Source organism: Thamnophis sirtalis, unplaced genomic scaffold (genome assembly GCF_051295495.1).
Source record: "Thamnophis sirtalis isolate CommonGarterSnake01/CBP01778 unplaced genomic scaffold, rThaSir2_p1.2 scaffold_3, whole genome shotgun sequence".
NCBI classification, from domain to species: Eukaryota; Metazoa; Chordata; class Lepidosauria; order Squamata; family Natricidae; genus Thamnophis; species Thamnophis sirtalis.
Window position 1 is genome coordinate 14906962 of NW_028261383.1, and position 19952 is coordinate 14926913.

The 19952-nt window shown below is 43.1% G+C and overlaps 1 protein-coding gene across 2 annotated transcripts in view; it reads left to right on the forward strand.

The window, feature by feature from the left end:
- The window catches only part of LOC106553795 (uncharacterized), a 56035-nt gene that overhangs the window by 9601 nt on the left and 26482 nt on the right, over positions 1-19952 (forward strand). The window contains exons 1-5 of one of the 2 annotated variants that reach the window (XM_087711346.1): positions 5052-5498; positions 6429-6543; positions 6655-6722; positions 7931-8060; positions 17481-18529. In XM_087711346.1, the coding sequence (XP_087567472.1) occupies positions 5184-5498; positions 6429-6543; positions 6655-6722; positions 7931-8060; positions 17481-18529 (1677 nt within the window). In that variant the 5' untranslated portion in view covers positions 5052-5183. Of the gene's footprint in view, positions 1-5051; positions 5499-6428; positions 6544-6654; positions 6723-7930; positions 8061-17480; positions 18530-19952 lie in introns of those variants that run through there. The other variant, XM_087711347.1, reaches the window with a different exon arrangement.

The following is a 19952-nucleotide window of genomic DNA, read 5'->3' on the forward strand; positions in this document are numbered from 1 at the left end:
GCCTTCCATCCTTCCGAGGTGGGTAAAATGAGGACCCAGATTGTTGGGGGCAATATGCTGACTCTCTGTAAACCGCTTAGAGAGGGCTGAAAGCCCTATGAAGCGGTATATAAGTCTACTTCTATTGCTATTGCTACTGCTATTTACTGTAAATGGCTTCTCTCTTGAGTGGATCTTTTTTAAAAAATATACATCAATCTCAATACATGAACAGTGAGGCACCTGGGTATCATTTATTTAAATATAAGTAGTAGTGATATTATTATTTGTTATTTCAGTCATACTTATATAATTGTAATATTATTATACATATTTATGTTAAAATATAGACCATTATTTAATTGTTCAACATTTTAATTTCCCATTCTAATAACAATAGGAATATCATTAAAACATAATGTCACGTATTTCAACATCTAATCTTTATATTTGGATATTTTTAATATATTACATAAAATATGTATATTATTATTCCCTCTATTTCTTGAGCCTGCCACTATTTTAACGCCTAATAATCAGACTATGAGAAAAAAAAGAAGAGATTTCCCCCCTAGCCTTTTCTGGATTCAGTCCTTTTCAGCCTTTGGCCCTTTGCCCTCTGCGCCCCTCTCCTACTGTGGGGCTCCCCCATGCCTCTGGGGAAGGCCGAGCAGTGGGGCTGTTGCAGTGGTGGGTTTCAAAAATTGTTCGAACCTACTCTGTGGGTGTGGCCTCCTTTGTGGGAGTGGCTTGCCACCCATGTGACCGGATGGGAGTGGCTTGCCACCCATGTGACCGGATATGAAGATGCCGACGACACTTGTCAGAACCACCTTAAATTACCTCACACACAGCACTGGCATGCATAAGAATATGATGTCAACTTGTTTCTTAAAAGGCATCTTTGGTTTGCATTAAATCAACTTCAACACACACAATGTTCTGATTGCACCACAAACGCAGTAGTCATCCTTACCTTTCACAGAGGCACTGAGTTTTATAAATATGAGCATGATAGTGTAGAATAATCATATCCAAGGACCAGTGGTGGGTTTCAAAAAAATTTGGAACCTCTTCTGTAGGTGTGGCCTGCTTTCCGGGTCCACTGGTGGAACCTCTTCTAACCGGTTTGGTAGATTTGATGAACCGGTTCTACCGAATAGGTGCGAACTGGTAGGAACCCTCCTCTGGGCTGCTGCTTCCCTCCCTTCACCCAGGGGACCCACCCTCCAGATCTGGCCCTGCCTTAGCCCCCCACCCCCACTCCCATTTCAGGGACGCTTTCCAAGTTCCCCTCCTCCAAGTGAGATGCAGGAAACCTAGGAGTCCCTTTCAGGGAAGGACCAGGGCCAGGAGTGAAACTCAGCAGGTTCTGGAGAACTTGTAGCGGAAATTTTGAGTAGTTCCGAGAACCGGCAAATACCACCTCTGGCTGGCCCCAGAATGTGGTGGGAATGAGGATTTTGTAGTATCCTTCCCCTGCCACGCCCACCAAGCCACACCCATAGAACCGGTAATAAAAAAAATTGAATCTCACCACTGACCAGGGGATTATGGGGGGGGGGGGAATCCTTGGTCTCCTCCCCAAATTCAGGGCCTCCCCCAGAAAGGATGGAAGCTCCCCTCTTGCCTGGCCTCCAAAGCCTCAAATTTGAGATTCAGAAGAAAAAGTGAAGTTTCTGAAGAAGCCAAAATCCTTTTGCTCAAATGCCACTTTTTCCTTCTGGAGATTCAGGGCTGAAAATGCCTCACTTTCCCTCTTTCGCTTTCGCTTTTCCTTCCCTTCCTCTTTCCAGGCAGCCCACTCCCACCCAGACACTGGGGGAGGACTACCGAGAGAGGGGCCTGGCTGCGACCCCCACCTCGGCTACCATCAGGGAAAGGGGTGGGGTCCCTCTCCGTTCTCCTGTGAGGGGGGAAATTGGGGAGGAAGGGGGAGGAGACCACGCAGAGATCGAGGCTGTTGGAGGCTCTGGAGACCCAGCAGTTTCCTTCCCCCTCCGGGGGTCTTTCCCAACCTCCTCCCCACCCCAACCTCTTCCTCCCCCGCCCAGCCCCCTCCTTACCGGGGTCTCCTTCCCCCCTTCGCTTCCGGGGATCCGGGCCAGCGCCCCCACCAGCAGCATCAGGGGGAGTCCAGCAGAAGCCATGGATGCTGCCCCACAAGCGTCCCCGAAGACAGAGGAGAAAGACGCCGATGCCTCCAGGGCCCTTTCGGCGCCTCCCACCTCCCCTGACCGGTCAGATTGGGAACCTAAACAGACATCTAGTCCACCGCTCCATGCACACAGAGGAAAGTCTAGCTGAGAATCGCCACGAGATCAAAGAAAGTGGAGGGTCTCTTCTGGGCCTGCCCTGCAGCTTCTCAAGACTGAAGGGATCCCCCCCCACACTTTCACTTTCGCTCTGCGCCGAACCTCCAGGTGAAGTCACAAAGGACTCTGCCTGGAGACGGATGACGCTCCAGCAGGGAGAATTCCCACTGGCGCTTGAGTTCGTTCTGGCCCCTCCCAGCTCAAAAGTCCGAGAACCCCCCCCCCCCATTCCTACTCTCGGCCTGGAAGCATCTGCCCGAAAGACACACAGACGGTCATTAAATGAGACGGTTCCGCCGTAGGAAGGGCTGCTGCGCTGGATAAGGCGGGGGGGGGGGAGAGATAGCGAGGACAAGTTGGGGGTCAGAGAGAGACACCCCCAATCCGAAGGGAAGCCCCAGAAACCCCTCAGTTGGATCAGGCAGAGGCGCCGCCTTTTCTCACGGGAGAAGAAAAAAAGCGAGTTCCATCCTTGAAACACGCGTCTCCCTTGCTCGGAACGTCTGGATGAACCGGCCCCTTCCGATTCCCCTCCCCCCGGCCCCAAATGTGAAGGAAACGCCCGCCACCCCATCTCCACGCTCCCGGGTAACAGCCGCAGGCAAAGCGGCTCCCGGCTCGGCTTGGAGGGAGGAAGAAGCTACGATGATCGCCTCGGGAGCCCGAATGGCGGCGGCGGCGGTTGCCAGAGGTGGAGTCCCGATACTCTGGATCATCAGACGCCGCAGAAACGGCACCGAAATCCTCCCGCTCGGCTCTCCCAAAAGAGAATTTGGGGGGCTTCCCCAGAGAGGGGCCCCAAGTATCCCCCAAAGGGTGGAAAGGAACCAAGGAGAGAAGCAACCTGGATCTAAGGAGAAACTCCCTGACAGGAAGGAGAGTTAGCCGGTGGAACTCCTTGCCACCAGAGGTTGTAAATGCTCCAACACTGGATGATTTAAAGAAGAGACTGGACTGAAATGGTATATAGCTTCTCCTATGCCTGAGCAGGGGGCTGGACTAGAAGACCTCCAAGGTCCCTCCCAGCTCTGTTCTCTTCCAACTGCAGGCCGTTCTTGGTTCTGCCCGTCAATAAACCTCCTCCCTTAAGCAGCCTCCATTTTACTCCCTTCTTGGAACTGGACCCGTTTTTCCTTCCGACACTATCAGGGGAGAAAACAGAAAACCCAGGACTGGAAGGTAGCAACTGAAGCGGTTTAATGTGGAGGAAACACGCAGCTGGTGTACAGGAGAGCCTTTATTGTCATTGTACAAAATAAGTGCAACGAAATTGTCCAAAGGAAAAGGGAGACACGGACACAACCTTCTAGTTTCGTATCAATATAAATGTATTTGACATTCGCAGCAGAGAAAACTGACAGGAACATCCTGAGGTAAATCTCAAACGGCGCCCAGAAGGAAAAGGCGGGAAACAAGGGAAACGCCCCCTTTCCACAAGCAGCAACCAATCAGAGCTCAGATCCCCTCAGACGGGAGCCCGCCCTCACTTAGCCATAACGGGCTGTTTGGGACCATCCTGCGCTTTCCTTCTCCAGCCGTTAAATTGGATATCTTCACATTTAAAGCAAAAGAAACAGACCGAAAATGACTTTGTTTTTGTCCATTAGATTGAATTGTCAGGCTGGAATGCGTTTTTTAAATTATCTTGCACTGCGTTAAAAAGAAGAAAGTCTTTTTTTTTCTTTTTTTCTCTTCTACCTCAGACTTTCATTTCCCCTCTTTCTCCTTCCCTTAATTTCCTATTTCCTTTTTTTCTTTATGCTTTGTATAATTAATAAGTTAGTAAATAAATAAATAAATAAATAAATAAATAAGATATTGAGACGCCAGAGAAGAGTGCAGAAAAAAGCAACAAAGATGGAGCCAAAACATGAAAAACGGTTGCTGGAACTGGGTGAGTCTGGTCTGATGAAAAGAAGGGGGAGGGGAGACATGATGGCATCATCCGATATCTCAGCGGCTGCCACAGAGATTTATTTTATTTCCTCTTCTCTTATGCAGACCCAATGAAGTTGCGCTATCCTGGCTCTTTGCGCCAAATCCACCAGGGGGCGCCTTCTGCCAAGAGAGGGAACTCCAGGCGCTTCCCTATTGGGCCACTGGAGGTCGAACGTCACGCTGACTTTCCAGTGGAGGCTGAGAAGGAAGTGACGTCACCGAGCCTTGCCTTTCTAGGACGCCCCACTCGTTCTCCTTAACCGCTGGGGTTCCGCAGGAGGCGGAGAGGCTGTCGTGGGGGACATCCAGACGTGCCCCGGGTGAGTTGGGGGCCCTTCCCGAGTCCCATACTCCGGACTCCGCCCTCTCCCTGCAGGGGAAAGCAGGAGAAGGGGGGATCCGGGGAAGAGCCCGAGTGGGAGGAGGGGAGGGTCGGCTTTACGGAGGCCCAGCAGGAGAGGAGAGAAGCCGGGCGAGGAGGAGGCAGGATTCGCACCAGGCTCCCCGAGGGCCCCATTCTGTCTTTGGAGTGGGAGAGAAGCGGGGCGGCCTCTCCAGCTGCCTCCTTCCCGGCCCTGCTTGGGGGGGACCTCTGCTCTGTTCTGGGATGAGCCGCTTGGGGTTGAGTGAAGGTTGTTCAGTGGCTGAATTTCCACTTTCTAATTCTTGGCTTTTCTTTTTCTTTCCATCTCAGATACAGAAACTGGAAGCCATTTGTGGTCTTTGCAAGGCAAACGTTTCTTTTGAGGGGGGGAAAGTGCGGAATAACTTGCAGGGATCCGTCCTGGGACACCAGAAATGGTCCCGTGAAGGAAAAGGCATCTGGAGACCCACAAGAGTCTTTGGACCCATTTGGAGACAGAACCTTTTGCCAGGGAGGGAAGCGGGAAAGATCCTTCAACTGTTCAGTCTGGGAGCTGTGGAGAGATCGGGACAAGAACTGGGCAGAAGATGCTGGAGGAGGAAACCATCCTCCCTTCCGAAGTTCAGCCCTGGAACTTCATCCATTACTGGGAGACTGAGGGTCCCCGAGGACTTTGCAGCCGACTCCATGACGTTTGCAGGCGATGGCTGAGACCAGAAAAATGCACCAAAGCCCAGATGCTGGACCTGGTGGTTCTGGAGCAGCTCCTGGCTCTCCTGCCCCCAGAGATGGAGAGCTGGGTGCGGGAGTGTGGAGCAGAGAGCAGCTCTCAGGCGGTGGCCCTGGCCGAAGGCTTCCTCCTGAGCCAGGTGGAGGAGCAGAAGGAGCAGATCCAGCTGCAGGTGAGAGACTTTAGGGAGCTCAAAAGAGAATACGGAAACTGTTTGAATACTTCACCCCTCTTTGGCCTTCATCATATGCGGCAATTCACCTATTCTTGTAGGACGTTGTTCCATTGTTTCCTCACTCAATCTCACATATGGATATTGGGGCTTTGAGGTTGTGTTCCAAATATAAGAATGTTTGTAAATGTTTATTACACTTGTATGCCGCCCTATTCCCGAGGGACTCAGGGCGGCTAACAAACAAGGTGGGGGGGGGGAATACAAACAACAAAGACAAAAACAAATACAAAAACAAAAACAAATTAAAAGCAACGCAGCAGTTGCAACAATTCGAGTGGGGCTGGGAACTCATCAGCCCCAGGCCTGCCGGAACAGCCAGGTCTTGATAGCTTTGCAGAAAGCCTGAAGGGTGGTGAGAGATCGTTCCAGAGGGCCGGAGCAGCCACAGAGAAGGCCCTCCCCCGAGGGGTCGACAGTCGACATTGGCTAGTGTATGGTATTCGGAGGAGGCATAATAGCAATAGCAATAGCAGTAGACTTATATACCGCTTCATAGGCCTTTCAGGCCTCTCTAAGCGGTTTACAGAGAGTCAGCATATTGCCCCCAACAATCTGGGTCCTCATTTTACCCACCTCGGAAGGATGGAAGGCTGAGTCAACCCTGAGCCGGTGAGATTTGAACCGCTGACCTGCTGATCTAGCAGTAGCCTGCAGTGCTGCATTTTAACCACTGCGCCACCTTGGCTCTTCGCATAATACATAGCATAATCTGTGGGATCTAATTGGTCGTAGGGAGGTAATTGGCAGGAGGTTGTCTCTCAAGTACCCAGGTCCAATACCATGTAGGGCTTTAAAAGTAACGACAATCCACTTTATTTTGTGTGATGTACATTAATTCTGCTTCTATTTCCTTCCTCCTATTTGAAGTGCTGCAGTGTGGAGATCAGAGATCCTGAGGGAGAGAAGAACCCATCAAATCCCCCTCAGGAGCTATTTTTCAGGAGGATCCCTTGGGAAGATCAAAGTCAGGACAGCTCCGGAGGTAATGGAAGATCCTCCGATTGTCCATCTGTCTTACTTTCGCTCTCTCTTCTATAGAATACCTCCTCCCATTTTTCTAATTATGCATTTTGAAATTATTTATTCCTTTCAGAGAAACAAAGAATGAAGCTTTCTGGTTTTTTTGACGGAGATCAAGCAGCGGTTGAACCTCCAAATCAAGTAAGAAAGGGAAAATATATTAGATTTGTATTCTTCCATAAGGAAATGAAGTGGATGTACAGAGTGCTCTCTCTTTTTATCTCGCCCCCTTATTTGGCCTGGATTATTTTTGTGTTCTTCTGCAATATGGAGGGCAGGATAGCAGGTTCAGGTTGCTGTCAGCCAGCATAGCTTCCTCTGGTTATCTTCTTCTGCTAGGAACTCCGGCAAGTTTACAAGAAGCAATTTTCTAAAGGTCCTTCAAGAAATAGGAATAGATATATCACAGTGGCAGGAACTGCTAGAGACCCTTTTTATTTGGTAATTCATTGACTCGGAATTGTGCAAGGCTTATGAAAAATGACTAAATACATTGCCACATTGCCATTTTTAAAAAGCTTCATTTATAACCTGAAGTTCAAAAGTTAAGTTTTTGGTAATTCTTTGACTTGAACTGGAGAAGAGCCTAATGTTGGGAAAGATTGAGGGCAACAGAAGAATGGAAATACAGAGAATTAGGCGGCTGAATGGAGTCACCGAAGCACTCGGTGTGAGCTTAAATGGGCTCCAGAAGATAGTAGAGGGCAGGAAGGCCTGGAGGAACATTGTCCATGGGGTCGTGATGGGTCAGACACGAAGTTTCAGCAAACAACAACAATACAAAATAAATACATACTCACATTGCCACATTACCATTTTTAAAAGCCTTATTTATAACCTGTAGTTCAAAAATAAGGAAATCGTATTAAAAAATAAAGCAGACTATTAAAATCCAAAGGGAGTGGCTGTGCTGAGCATGTAAGACAGGAATCCCTATAACAAGGCAACGTTTCAGATAAATGGCTGTCCAAATCCTTCATAAACACCTTCAGTGTTGGAGCACCCACAATTTCTGGAGGCAAGTTATTCCATTGATTAATTGTTGTGACTGTGAAGAAATTTTGCTTTACTTGTGGGTTGGTTCTCTCCTTGAATAGTTTCCATCCATTGCTTCTTGGAACACTGGTCTCATGTCACCCCGTAGTCCCGTGAACCTATGGCGTGCGTGCCACAGGTGGCACACGCAGCCATTAGCGCACGCCAGGCGTTGCCTTGTCAGCTCCAGTACGCATGAGCATGCTAGCCAGCTGAATTCAGCCTTCTTTTTTGGACATCCTCTTGTTCAAATCATTGATGAAGTTGGACAGATCTTGTGAATCCTCCTGTTCTGTTCTTTTTTCCGTGTTCAGGAGAGTCTGGTGTCCTTCGAGGAGGTGGCTGTGTATTTCTCTGAGGAGGAATGGTCTCAGCTGGATCCTGACCAGAAAGCGTTGCATTCGGAAGTCATGCTTGAAAACCATAGGAACGTGGTCTCTCTGGGTAAGAGATTTCTAGTCCCCAGTCAGAGAGTTCAAGAAGACAGATTATAGTTAGGTTTTTGTTAAAAAATCACTGACCAGATATTGTCTCCTGGGAGGAGGAAGGAAAGGATGTGGCCTTCTTGTGCTCCAAGGAAAGAAAGAGTCAATGTTCCTTTGCTTAGAGGCTTTTTCTGCCATTATTTATCTATATTTTTTAATTTCTATTTCAAGTTACCTGTGGAGGCTGAAAAGAACGAGGTGTGCTTTTATGTGTCCTTTGGAGGTCACATGAGAGGAGTGTGTTGTCATTTGTCCTCTGAAGCCTCCGAAATTTACACTTTTACACTCAGCCCATGGAAGAGCATTCTCCCAATTCAATTCAAGAACAAAGCCCTCATGCAATGTCACTCAGAGCATCCTAGGGTACAGGTAAATCCCGAGTTAGACGGTTCACTTAGCAACTGTTCCAAGTAATGACTAGCCCTCCCCCAACTACTTCAGACCCAGTTCCGAAATTATGAGTATTGCAGCACCAACAGCCATTGTTCATACTCACGAATGACAGCAGAGGCTCTGCAATATTCGCCCTACCTGTTACCCCACCCCACCCCACCCCACAGGGACCTACCGTATTTTTCAGACTAAGATGCCCCCCCCCCCCAAAAAAAGTGGGTGGAAATGTCTCTACATCTTATAAAGCAAATACAGGCCTGTTTTTGGCTTCCCAAACCCTCCATGTATTCCCATTTCTGCCTTCCCTGGTATTCAGAAGCACTCTGCAGGCCAAAAACAAGCCCACTTTTGGCCTCCATAGGCCTCCATATATCACGTTTTTGCTCTCCCCTGCATCAGGGAGGCTGAAAATAGGATGCACAGAGGGTTTGGGAGACCAAAAATGGCCCCCCTTTTGGCCTGCAGAGTGCTTCTGGATGCCAGAGAGGGGAAAGATGGGACGCACGGAGTAAAAAAGATGTTGAGACTCTTGAAAGAGTGCAGAGAAGAGCAACAAATATGATGAGGGATGACTGGAGGCTAAAACACATGAAGAACGATTGCAGGAACTGGGTATGTCTAGTTTAATGAAAAGGACTAGGGGAGACATGATAGCAGTATTCCAATATCTCAGGGGTTGCCACAAAGAAGAGGGAATCAAACTATTCTCCAAGGCACCCGAGGATAGAACAAGAAGCAATGGGTGGAAACTAATCAAGGAGAGAAGCAACTTCGGACTGAGGAGAAATTTCCTGATAGTTAGAACAATTAATCAGTGAAACAATTTGCCTCCAGAAGTTGTGAATGCTCCAACACTGGAACTTTTTAAGATGTTGGATAACCATTTGTCAGAACTGGTGTTGGATTTCCTGTCTAAGCAGGGGGTTGGACTAGAAGACCTCCAAAGTCCCTTCCAACTCTGTTATTCTATTGTATTCCTTAACGCAAAACTGACTCTGAATGAGATTTGCATATATAGATTTTGTTGTTATTTGCAAAATTATATCCGACCTACCACGACCCCATGGACAATCTTCCTCCAGGCCTTCTATCCTTACCATCTTATTTTTTTTAAGTTTTTTTTATTTGAATTGAACAAAAAGACAAAAAAAGAATCATCCATCATTACATCTTGTAGAAAGCGTGCCGATTGGTTACAGATAACTTTCGTGCATTTCTTTCACAGTCATTACTTATAGTTCTTATTAGATTATACACTTTAAATCAAAAATCTTTGTATATCTTACTATCAATATACCACAATTCTCATTTGACTACAATTATTTGGACATGCTTTTACCTCAAATCATTCATACTTAAAGACACAACCACATAATTGCATTCATTGGCTATTTCAAAAAATCCTCCAATAACATTACACCTTTATGACATCTTTTAAGTAAAAGTCAATAAAGTTTCAAAATCTTCCCCCCCTTTTCCCCCCAACTCACTGTTTAGAATTTATATCCAAGTTACTTTTGCCAAAACTATAGCATGTATATATTGTTAAACAATGTCCATTGACATTTCCTTTTTGTTATTATTGGCTAAAAATCATTTACTATTTATATCCCATCTTCTCTCGTCAGACCCCCCCAACCTTACACCTTTATAACAAGATCTAAATAAAAAATTGTTAATAAAATTTATAGGTCTTTTTCCCAAGTCACAATTTGCAATTTATATCCAAATTTCTTTTACTAGATTGCCAGTACATGTATATATCATTAAGCTGTATCCATTATCATTTCATTATTGTCATAGTTAATTAATTGTTAGCAAATAAACATTTGATAATCTAAAACAATCTTAAGAGTTACCAAATTCCTACTTATTAATCACCAAAATCAACTATTTTTTTAATATCAACTTTCATTGTCAACCTGTATCTTTCCAGTAACAAAACAGTCTTAACTCTCTTGCCAATTGTGGTATCAGTCTTCTTTTTATCTCGTTTATAAGGTTTTTATAGACTTCTCTCCCCACTTTGTTGCTTGAAGGATCTCTCAGGTAATTTCGTTGCCCACCAGCTGCTAATAAAATTAGCTTGTCTATGGTTGTCAATCTTGCTTCTTAAAGAAATTCTTTTCTTAAGTCCATATCATTACTATTTTTTTCTTCTTCTGTGTCCTGGAATCTGGGGTAGAGCTCCAATTCGTTGAATTCCCTTTTCCATATTCCCTTCTTTCCACTTTCACCCACATTTGCTCCATTAATAAATTCATCTATTGTCTTATCATTATCTTCTATATCTTCATTCCCCCCTTTAATTTTTGGGGCTCCAACCCCATCATCTTTTGCTGTGAGGAAGACTAGTCTTTCCAACTTCTCAATTCTCCCATATCCTTCCAATAGATTTTGAATTCCAGCCAAGATATTTTGGAATTTTAAGGTTTCCTCATCTGAATATTGATCCATGTTTCCAAAACAGAAGAAAGAAAAAAAAAAACAAAAAGCCACTGCTACTCTAGCCTTCCAGGCCTCTTTTATTTTTTATTTTAGATTGACTTGAACACAAGTTCTTTTATGCTCTTCAAAGGAGAAGGGTTCTATCCCCCCCACTTTCTTTCTCCTACCAAAATAGTTATCAAAGGCACCTGAGAAAACAATTCATGCCCTTGGCTCTTTATCAGTTTCTGTAAAGAAGTTGCAAACCCTTCAGCTACAAAGTCAGTGAAGTCAAAGAAGGAAAGAAAAGAGAGATGTTCTTTCAAAAACCCCAGCCACTGACCTCAGAGTGGCAATGTGCTACTTTTCACTTTCTAATATTTATTTCTGGCTTATAGGAAACAAAGTTCTTTAGATTTCTTTTAGTGAAATTTAATAACAAGTAATAGGAAGAATTGTAAAAGTAAGAAGGAAGGTTTTAATCCAGAAGTCAAAAAATAAAGCAACAAAAAGCTTGTTAAACAAAAAGAAGAAAAAAAAATCAATCCGTTCACTTTAAGAGGAGAAATGAGAAACGTTGCGAGCACTTCAATCCACAAAGAATAGTTACAAAGAAAAAAAAAGCTTTCCACAGCAATCCAAATAGGGTTAATTTCACCGCTCAATTCTTTTGCTTAAGGATCTAATTTGACTTTAAAGAAAAATTTCTTTGGGCAGTCTTTCGCAAAATAGAAAAAATACCTCATCAGATGGACTCACTTTCTCTTTTCACTTCCTTCCAGAGCGTCCCGATTTCATCAGCCTGGGGGCTGCCAGCTTGAAGTGCTTCCCTTGGGTCGATCAGGGACTTTGCAATGTCCCTGAGACCAGCAAGGTTTCATCTTCCTGATCACTGTCTCTATGGGACGGTTTAGGTTTCAATGGACTGTCGAGCGGCAAAAGTGTCAACAGCGGTCTCGGAGTATCGAGACCGCACGTTGTGACATCGCTACGTGGCTCCTCCTTCCCTCTCCTTACCATCTTCTGTAGTCAAGAGTAAGGTTCTACATTTAGGCAAGAAAAACGTTCGCCCTTTTGTCGGGTCACGGCTCAATAGTAGTTACTGTGAGAGGGATCTTGGAGTCCTGGTGGACAACCATTTAAATATGAGCCAGCAGTGTGCAGCAGCTGCCAAAAGAGCCAATACAGTTCTAGACTACATAAACAGAGGGATAGAATCAAGATCACATGAAGTGTTAATACCACTTTATAATTCCTTGGTAAGGCCACACTTGGAATACTGCATTCAGTTTTGCTTGCCACGATGTAGAAAAGATGTGGAGACTCTAGAAAGAGTGCAGAGAAGAGCAACAAAGATGATTAGGGGACTGGAGATTAAAACATATGAAGAACGGTTGCAGGAATTGGGTATATCTAGTTTAATGAAAAGAAGGACTAGGGGAGACATAATAGCAGTGTTCCAATATCTCAAGGGTTGCCACAAAGAATAGGGAGTCAAGCTGTTCTCCAAAGCACCTGAGGGTAGAACAAGAAGCAATGAGTGGAAACTAATCAAGGAGAGAAGCAACTTAGAACTGAGGAGAAATTTCCTGACAGTTACAACAATTAATCAGTGGAACAGAAGTTGCCTCCAGAAGTTGTGAATGCTCCAACACTGGAAGTCTTTAAGAAGATGTTGGATAGCCATTTGTCTTAAACGGTATAAGGTTCCTGCCTAGGCAGGAGGTTGGACTAGAAGACCTCCAAGGTCTCTTCCAACTCTGCTCTTGTATTGTATTCAATCTTATGCCTACTGCTTTGGTGACTCCATCCAGTCACCTCATTCTCTGTCATCCCTTTCTTTTGCCCTCCATCTTCCCCAGGTTTAGGCTCTTCTCCAGTGAGCCCTTCCTTCTCATTAGGTGGCCAAAGTATTTGAGTTTCATCTTCAGGCTCTGGCCTTCTAAACAGCAGTCAGGGTTGATCTCCACTAGGACTGACTGGTTTGATCGCCTTGCAATCCAAGGGACTCGCAGGAGTCTTCTCCAGCACCATAGCTCAAAGGCCTCAATTCTTTGGTGCTCAGCCTTTCTTATCGTCCAACTTCACAGCCATGCATTGCAACTGCGAAAACCATAGCCTTGACTATGCGCACTTTTGTTGGTAGGGTGATGTCTCTGCTTCTTAGTATGCTGTCTAGATTTCCTATAGCTTTCCTCCCCAGGAGCAAGCGTCTTTTAATTTATTGGCTGCAGTCCCCATCTGTGGTGATTTTGGAGCCCAGGAAAATAAAATCTGTCACTACCTCCATTTCTTCCTCATCTATTTGCCAAGAATTCAGAGGGCCGGATGCCATGATCTTAGTTTTGTTAATGTTGAGTTTCAAGCCAACTTTTCCATTCCCCTTCACCCGCATCAAGAGGCTCCTTAGTTCCTCTTCACTTTCTGCCATTAGAGTGTATCGTTTGTGTATCCAAGGTTGTTGATAATTTCTCCCAGCATAGTAGTATATTTAAGAAAAGACATTAAAGCTGAGCTAATTGAAGCAGATCCCTTTGGAAGATATATTGCATTAGATTTAATCTTAGAAGGGAAAAAGACGTTACTTTTGGGAATTTATGCTCCTAATCAACAACAAGATGGATTTTATAGAAATCTCCATGCTAAATTAGTACAGTGGGACTTTGAGTCTTGTATATTATTGGGTGACTGGAATGGCGTGATCGACACCAAAAGAGATAAGAAGACAGCTCGCCCGAACACCAAATTTCGAGCTAAGTTACCCAAACCCTTTTTTGACATGCTGGACGACTTTGAATTGCGAGACGCTTGGCGCGAGAGGCATGCAGAAGAATATGACTTTACCTTTTTTTCCAATAGACATCAATCTCTTTCAAGGATTGATTTTATACTAATTACAAATGATTTACTTTGTAGGGTGAAAAAGACAAAGATTATGGCGAGAGTTCTTTCAGATCATAATCCAGTCTGGATGGAATTGGGAAGGGTAGCCCAGGCAAGAAGGTCCTGGAGGTTGAATGAAAACTTATTTAGATATGAAAAGTATGTTAATGATTGTAAAAAATTGCTATCGGAATATTTTGTTCTCAATATGAACAAGGGTACATCTTTGGAATATGTATGGGATGCAAGCAAAGCGTATATGAGAGGAGTATTAATGAATATAAACAAAATACATAGACACAAACAAGGGCAAAAACGAAAAGAATTGGAAGAGGAAATTAAAGGGAAAGAGTCAGAATTAACATTGAATCCAGGAGATACAAAGATTAGGGAAACAATTGCTATATTAAAATCTCAGTTTTATATGCTGATCTCTGACCAGGTAGCTACTAGTTTATTATATGCTAAACATAATACTTTCTGCAATGCAAATAAACCCGGTAGGTGGTTGGCTTATCAGATTAGAAAAAAAAGGAAAGCTCGAAATGTATCCAAATTGTGTTACAGAGGGAAGGAAGTGTTTCAACAGGAAGAGATTCAAAAGGTATTTCGGGAATTTTTTACAGAGTTGTATAAAGGGGATAAAATTAAGGACGGAGATATAGACAAATACCTAGATAAAGAGAAAATCCCCCTAGTTAGAGAAGAACATAGGCATAAGCTGAATCAACCTATAACCTCTGGGGAAATTTTACAGGCAATTAAACAATTAAAGTTAGGGAAAGTACCAGGCACAGATGGTTTAACAGCTGTTTATTATAAAAATCTACAGTTAGAAATGGTAGAACCCCTCAGAGAACTATTCAATAAAATTCAATCGGGAGGGAAAGTGCCTCCTTCGTGGAAGACTGCGTTCATATCGTTGATACCCAAAGAAGACCAAGACCTTACCCAACCAAAAAATTACAGACCTATTTCATTACTCAATGTAGATTATAAAATTTTTACTAAAATATTAGCAAATAGGCTAATGGGGGTAATTCAACAACTGATACATACCGATCAAACTGGTTTTATACAGGGCAGACAGATGAAGGACAACGTTAGATTAATTATCAACGCTTTAGAATACCTGGGAAAGAACAATCAAATCCCGGCCGCATTCATATTTTTGGATGCGGAGAAAGCCTTTGATCGAGTTAATTGGCAATTCCTGCTGAAGACATTGCAAAAAATGCAGATAGGAGATGGCTTTTTACGGTCAATTGGTGCAATATATCAGCAGCAAACAGCCCAGATCATTGTCAATGGAAGTCTGACAGACTCCTTTCAAATTGAAAAAGGTACAAGACAGGGCTGTCCTCTGTCCCCATTATTGTTTATTATAACTTTGGAAATACTGTTGAATAAGATACGGGGCCTGGGCGGTCTAAAAGGGATTAAAATTAGACAGCAAGAATATAGAGTCCGTGCATTTGCGGATGATCTGGTTATAATATTGGAACAACCGCAGGAAACTAGTAGGGTATTATTGAATACGATCAATCAATATGGTCAAGTCTCGGGATTTAAAATAAATCTAGGAAAAACCAAAATAATAGCTATAAATATGACTATCAAACAGAAGGAAGAACTGGGGGCGATGCTAAGATGTGAGGTAGTTAAAAAAGTTAAATATCTTGGAGTTAATATTTTAATCTCAAATGGGAAATTATACAAGTATAATTATGAATCACTTTGGCATAGTACACAGTTGGAGTTGAAAAGGTGGGAAAAACTGCATTTGTCCTTGCTGGGTAGAATAGCGGCAGTAAAAATGAACATTTTACCAAAATTTTTATTTCTTTTTCAAATGTTATCAATACTTAAAAGAGATGCGAATCTTTTAGAATGGCAGAAGGGTATCAACAAATTTGTGTGGGCAGGAAAGAAGCCGAGGGTAAAGATGAAAATAATGCAAGATGCACGTGAAAGAGGAGGATTGAAATTACCTAACTTAAAATTATACTATGACGCAGTGGCATTATCTGCAATTAGTGATTGGATTCATCTAACTAATGACAGAATTTTGAATATCGAGGGATATGACTTGTTATATGGTTGGCATGCTTACCTGTTATTTAACAAAAAAACGGATAAGAAATTTAAAAATCACATCTTAAGAAATGCTTTATTGTGGGTTTGGAAAAAATATCAACATAAATTAAATGATAAAGTGCCCATGTGGGCAATTCCTAGACATGCAATTGAAAATATGAATGTAGAACAAAAACACGATAGAACCACCTATAGACAACTTCTTATCTCAGAAAGAGGGGTGATGGAACTAAAATCTTTAGAGGTACTTAAAGAAGAGAAGGTAGTTCAAACGTGGTTTCAGTATGGTCAACTACAGGCTAGGTGGAAAACAGATCAAAAAATTGGCTTTGTAAAAGTTGAGGATAATTTGTTTAAACAAATAAGAGATCAAAGCTCAATGCATATAAAGAGGATATATAATGTATTAGTACAGATGGATTCTGAAACGGAACTGATTAAGGATTGTATGATAAAATGGGCTCAGAATATCGAGGAACCAATAATGCTTGAAACATGGGAAAGAATCTGGGTAAGAAATGTGAAATTTACACAAGCACAAAACTTGAGAGAAAATTTTTATAAGATGTTTTATAGATGGCACCTAGATCCTAAAAAGCTTGCCTCTATGTATCCAAATGTTCAACCTAAATGTTGGAGATGTGGTTCTTGTGATGCTACATATTTTCATATATGGTGGACATGTCGTAATGTCAAGGCATTTTGGATAAAAATATGGTGGATCCTGCAAAACATCTTTAAAAGAAGGATAAAATTTACCCCCCAGTTGTTTTTACTGGGTATATGTATTGATTTTACAGCAGCAGAGACTAATTTGGTTCTGTATTTAATAACGGCAGCAAGACTCTTGGTGGCGCAGTATTGGAAGAAGAAAGATTTACCTACAATTCAAGAATGGACTTTGAAAGTTATGAACTTAGCCGAAATGGCCAAAATCTCAGCATATCTCAAAGAACATTCAAACGAGAGATATAAACGAGACTGGAAAAAATGGATTGATTACATAAAAAGTAAATATGGGACTAAGAAACTCCAGATAGCTTATGCTTAGTATCAGTAATAATTTAAATTGTTTAAAATTTGGGTAACAGTAAGAAGCTGAGTTCAATGTAGAGATATTTTAGACTGTGATTGTTCAAAAGTTATACCATGTATGGTCTTTGGGAAGTCGGGGGGGAGGGAAGGGAGGTGGGGATTTGGGGGGAGGGGGGAAATACAATATGTGTTAAATTCCATGATTGTATTTGATAATTTCTCCCAGTAATCTTAATTCTAACTTTTGATTCATTTGCCCTGCCTTTCTCATGATGTGCCCTGCATATAAGTTAAATAGGCAAGGCGACGGTATACAGCCTTATATACAGCATATATAGATGATAATTGTAAAGAAAGAGATGTTTTCTAGGTATTTTCAAAGCTTTCAGACTCATGAATATAGAAATCATCGTATCTATATCACATGTAAGCATGCAAACATACAACCTAATGGAATTTCTGAGAAATTCAGAAGGAAATTCACTTGACTTTGATCTTTTTCCTCTAACCTTGTTATCGTTTTCATTTCTCTTTTGCTCTGAAGGTAATAATGGGCAGGAGAATCAAGATTCCCGTGAACTGTTCCAAGTGATCAGTGCTAAAGACGGAATGGGGAAGTTTGGAATTCGAATGGAATTCGAAAGCCATGAGAGAAACCAGTCAAAGAATTGGAATCAGGAAAGCTCATCTTACACTGATGCTCTGATGCAAGACTTTCTTGCCCAACAAGAGAAAATAAGGAAAAAATATACCGGAAAAAGTGTGAAGCTAATCAAAGCTAAAGTAAATGAACACTATTTAACCCAAAACAAAGGAGATGATGCTATAAGAAGACACATGGACCAAATTTACAATGGGACATTCATTCTTTCTCTTGGAAGTAATTTTCTTACATCTCACAAAGCGGTTGATACAAAAGAGAAGCCTTATAAATGTTTGGAATGTGGAAAATGTTTTGGCACAAACGGGCATCTTAATTCCCATAAGATGATCCACACAGGGGAGAAACCATATAAATGCATAGAGTGCGGAAAGACCTTTACTCATATCAGTACACTTAGTTCCCATAAAAGGATCCACACAGGGGAGAAGCCATATAAATGCATGGAGTGTGGAAAGACCTTTGCTCATAGCAGTACACTTAGTTCCCATAAGATGATCCACACAGGGGAGAAGCCATATAAATGCATGGTGTGTGGAAGGACCTTTGCTTATAGTCGTACACTTAGTTCCCATAAGATGATCCACACAGGGGAGAAGCCATATAAATGCATGGTGTGTGGAAAGACCTTTGCTCATAGCAGTACACTTAGTTCCCATAAGATGATCCACACAGGGGAGAAGCCATATAAATGCATGGAGTGTGGAAAGACCTTTCCTTATAGACGAACACTTACATCCCATAAGATGGTCCACACAGGGGAGAAGCCTTATAAATGCATGGAGTGTGGAAAGACCTTTACTCATGGCAGTGGACTAAGAAGCCACAAAAAGGTTCACTCAGGAGAGAAACCATTTAAATGCATGGAATGTGGAAAGATGTTTGCTCAAAGAGGTAATCTTATTTCCCATAAGATGATCCACACTGGAGAAGCTATATAAATGCATGGAATGTTGAAAGTTTTGCTGAGGATGGTTGTCATCTCAAAAACGATCCACACTCAAGAGAAACTAGCAATAGCAATTCCACTTAGACTTATATACCACTCTACAATGCTTTACGACACTCTCTGAGCCGTTATGAAGTCAGTTTATTGTCCTCAGCAATCTGGGACCTCATTTTAGCAACCTCAGAAGGATAAAAGGCTGTATCAACCATGAGCCGGTCAGGATCAAACTCCTGGCTATGGACCATTAGTCTGTAGTACTGCATTCAAATCGGTGACCCACCATGTCTCTATAGATTTGTTTGTGTATGCATATTGTGCCTTTGTGATCCAAATGAGGGAAGGTTGAATCCAACAAAATGAAACTTAATGTGGAGGGACCTTGGGAGTCCGAATGGATGATCACTTAAACATAAGTCAAGTCTGTGCGGCAGCAGCCAAGAAAGCTAATAGAATCCTTGATTGCATTAGTATTAGTACTGCTATTACTACTGTTGTATAAAGCCTTAGTAAGCCTGTACCTGGATTACTGCATCCTGTTTTGTTTTGACCATCACATTACAAAAAAGATGGTTAGACTTTGGAGAAAGTGCAAACGAGCAGCTAAGATGATTAAAGGCCTGGAGACTAAAACATGAAGAACAGTTGCAAGTTTTGTGTTTGGCTAGTCTACAGAAAAGAAGGATAAGGAGTGACACGATAGCAATATTCCCGTACTTGAGAGGCTGCCACAAAGAGGAGGAGGGTCAATTTATTTTCCAGAGCACCAGAGTGCAGGACAAGAAACAATGCATGTAAAATAATCAGGGAGAGAAGAAACCTCAAATTAATGAGAATCTTCCTTACAGTGAAGACGATTAAGCAGTGGAACAGCTTTCCTTCAGACAGTGAGGTTGCTTCATCACTGGCATTTTTAAGAAGTGACTGGATAGCAACTTATCTGAAAGATCCTATTTATGTGGGGGTTTTTTTTCCTTCAGTAGCTGATTAATTTCTGGCTTTTCCGCAAATTCTGAAAAATGGAGGTTGGAGGTGGCAGGTTGGAAGGAGGGGGAGAAGGGCAGTCTGGGCCTTCCCCTGCTGAGACCCTCTTCCCAGCTTCATTTCAGAGCTCTTTCTTGTGAGGGAGGGACGAAGATCCTCCAGACTGTCCCCAGGGACTCTAGGACTGCTTGACCCTCCAACCACCCCCTCCTCCAGGCTCTCCTGCTCAGCAGAGACCCGCACTCAGGGCTTAGGTGGCGCAGTGGTTAAATGCAGCACTGCAGGCTACTGCTAGATCAGCAGTTCAGCGGTTCAAATCTCACCGGCTCAGGGTTGACTCAGCCTTCCATCCTTCCGAGGTGGGTAAAATGAGGACCCAGATTGTTGGGGGCAATATGCTGACTCTCTGTAAACCGCTTAGAGAG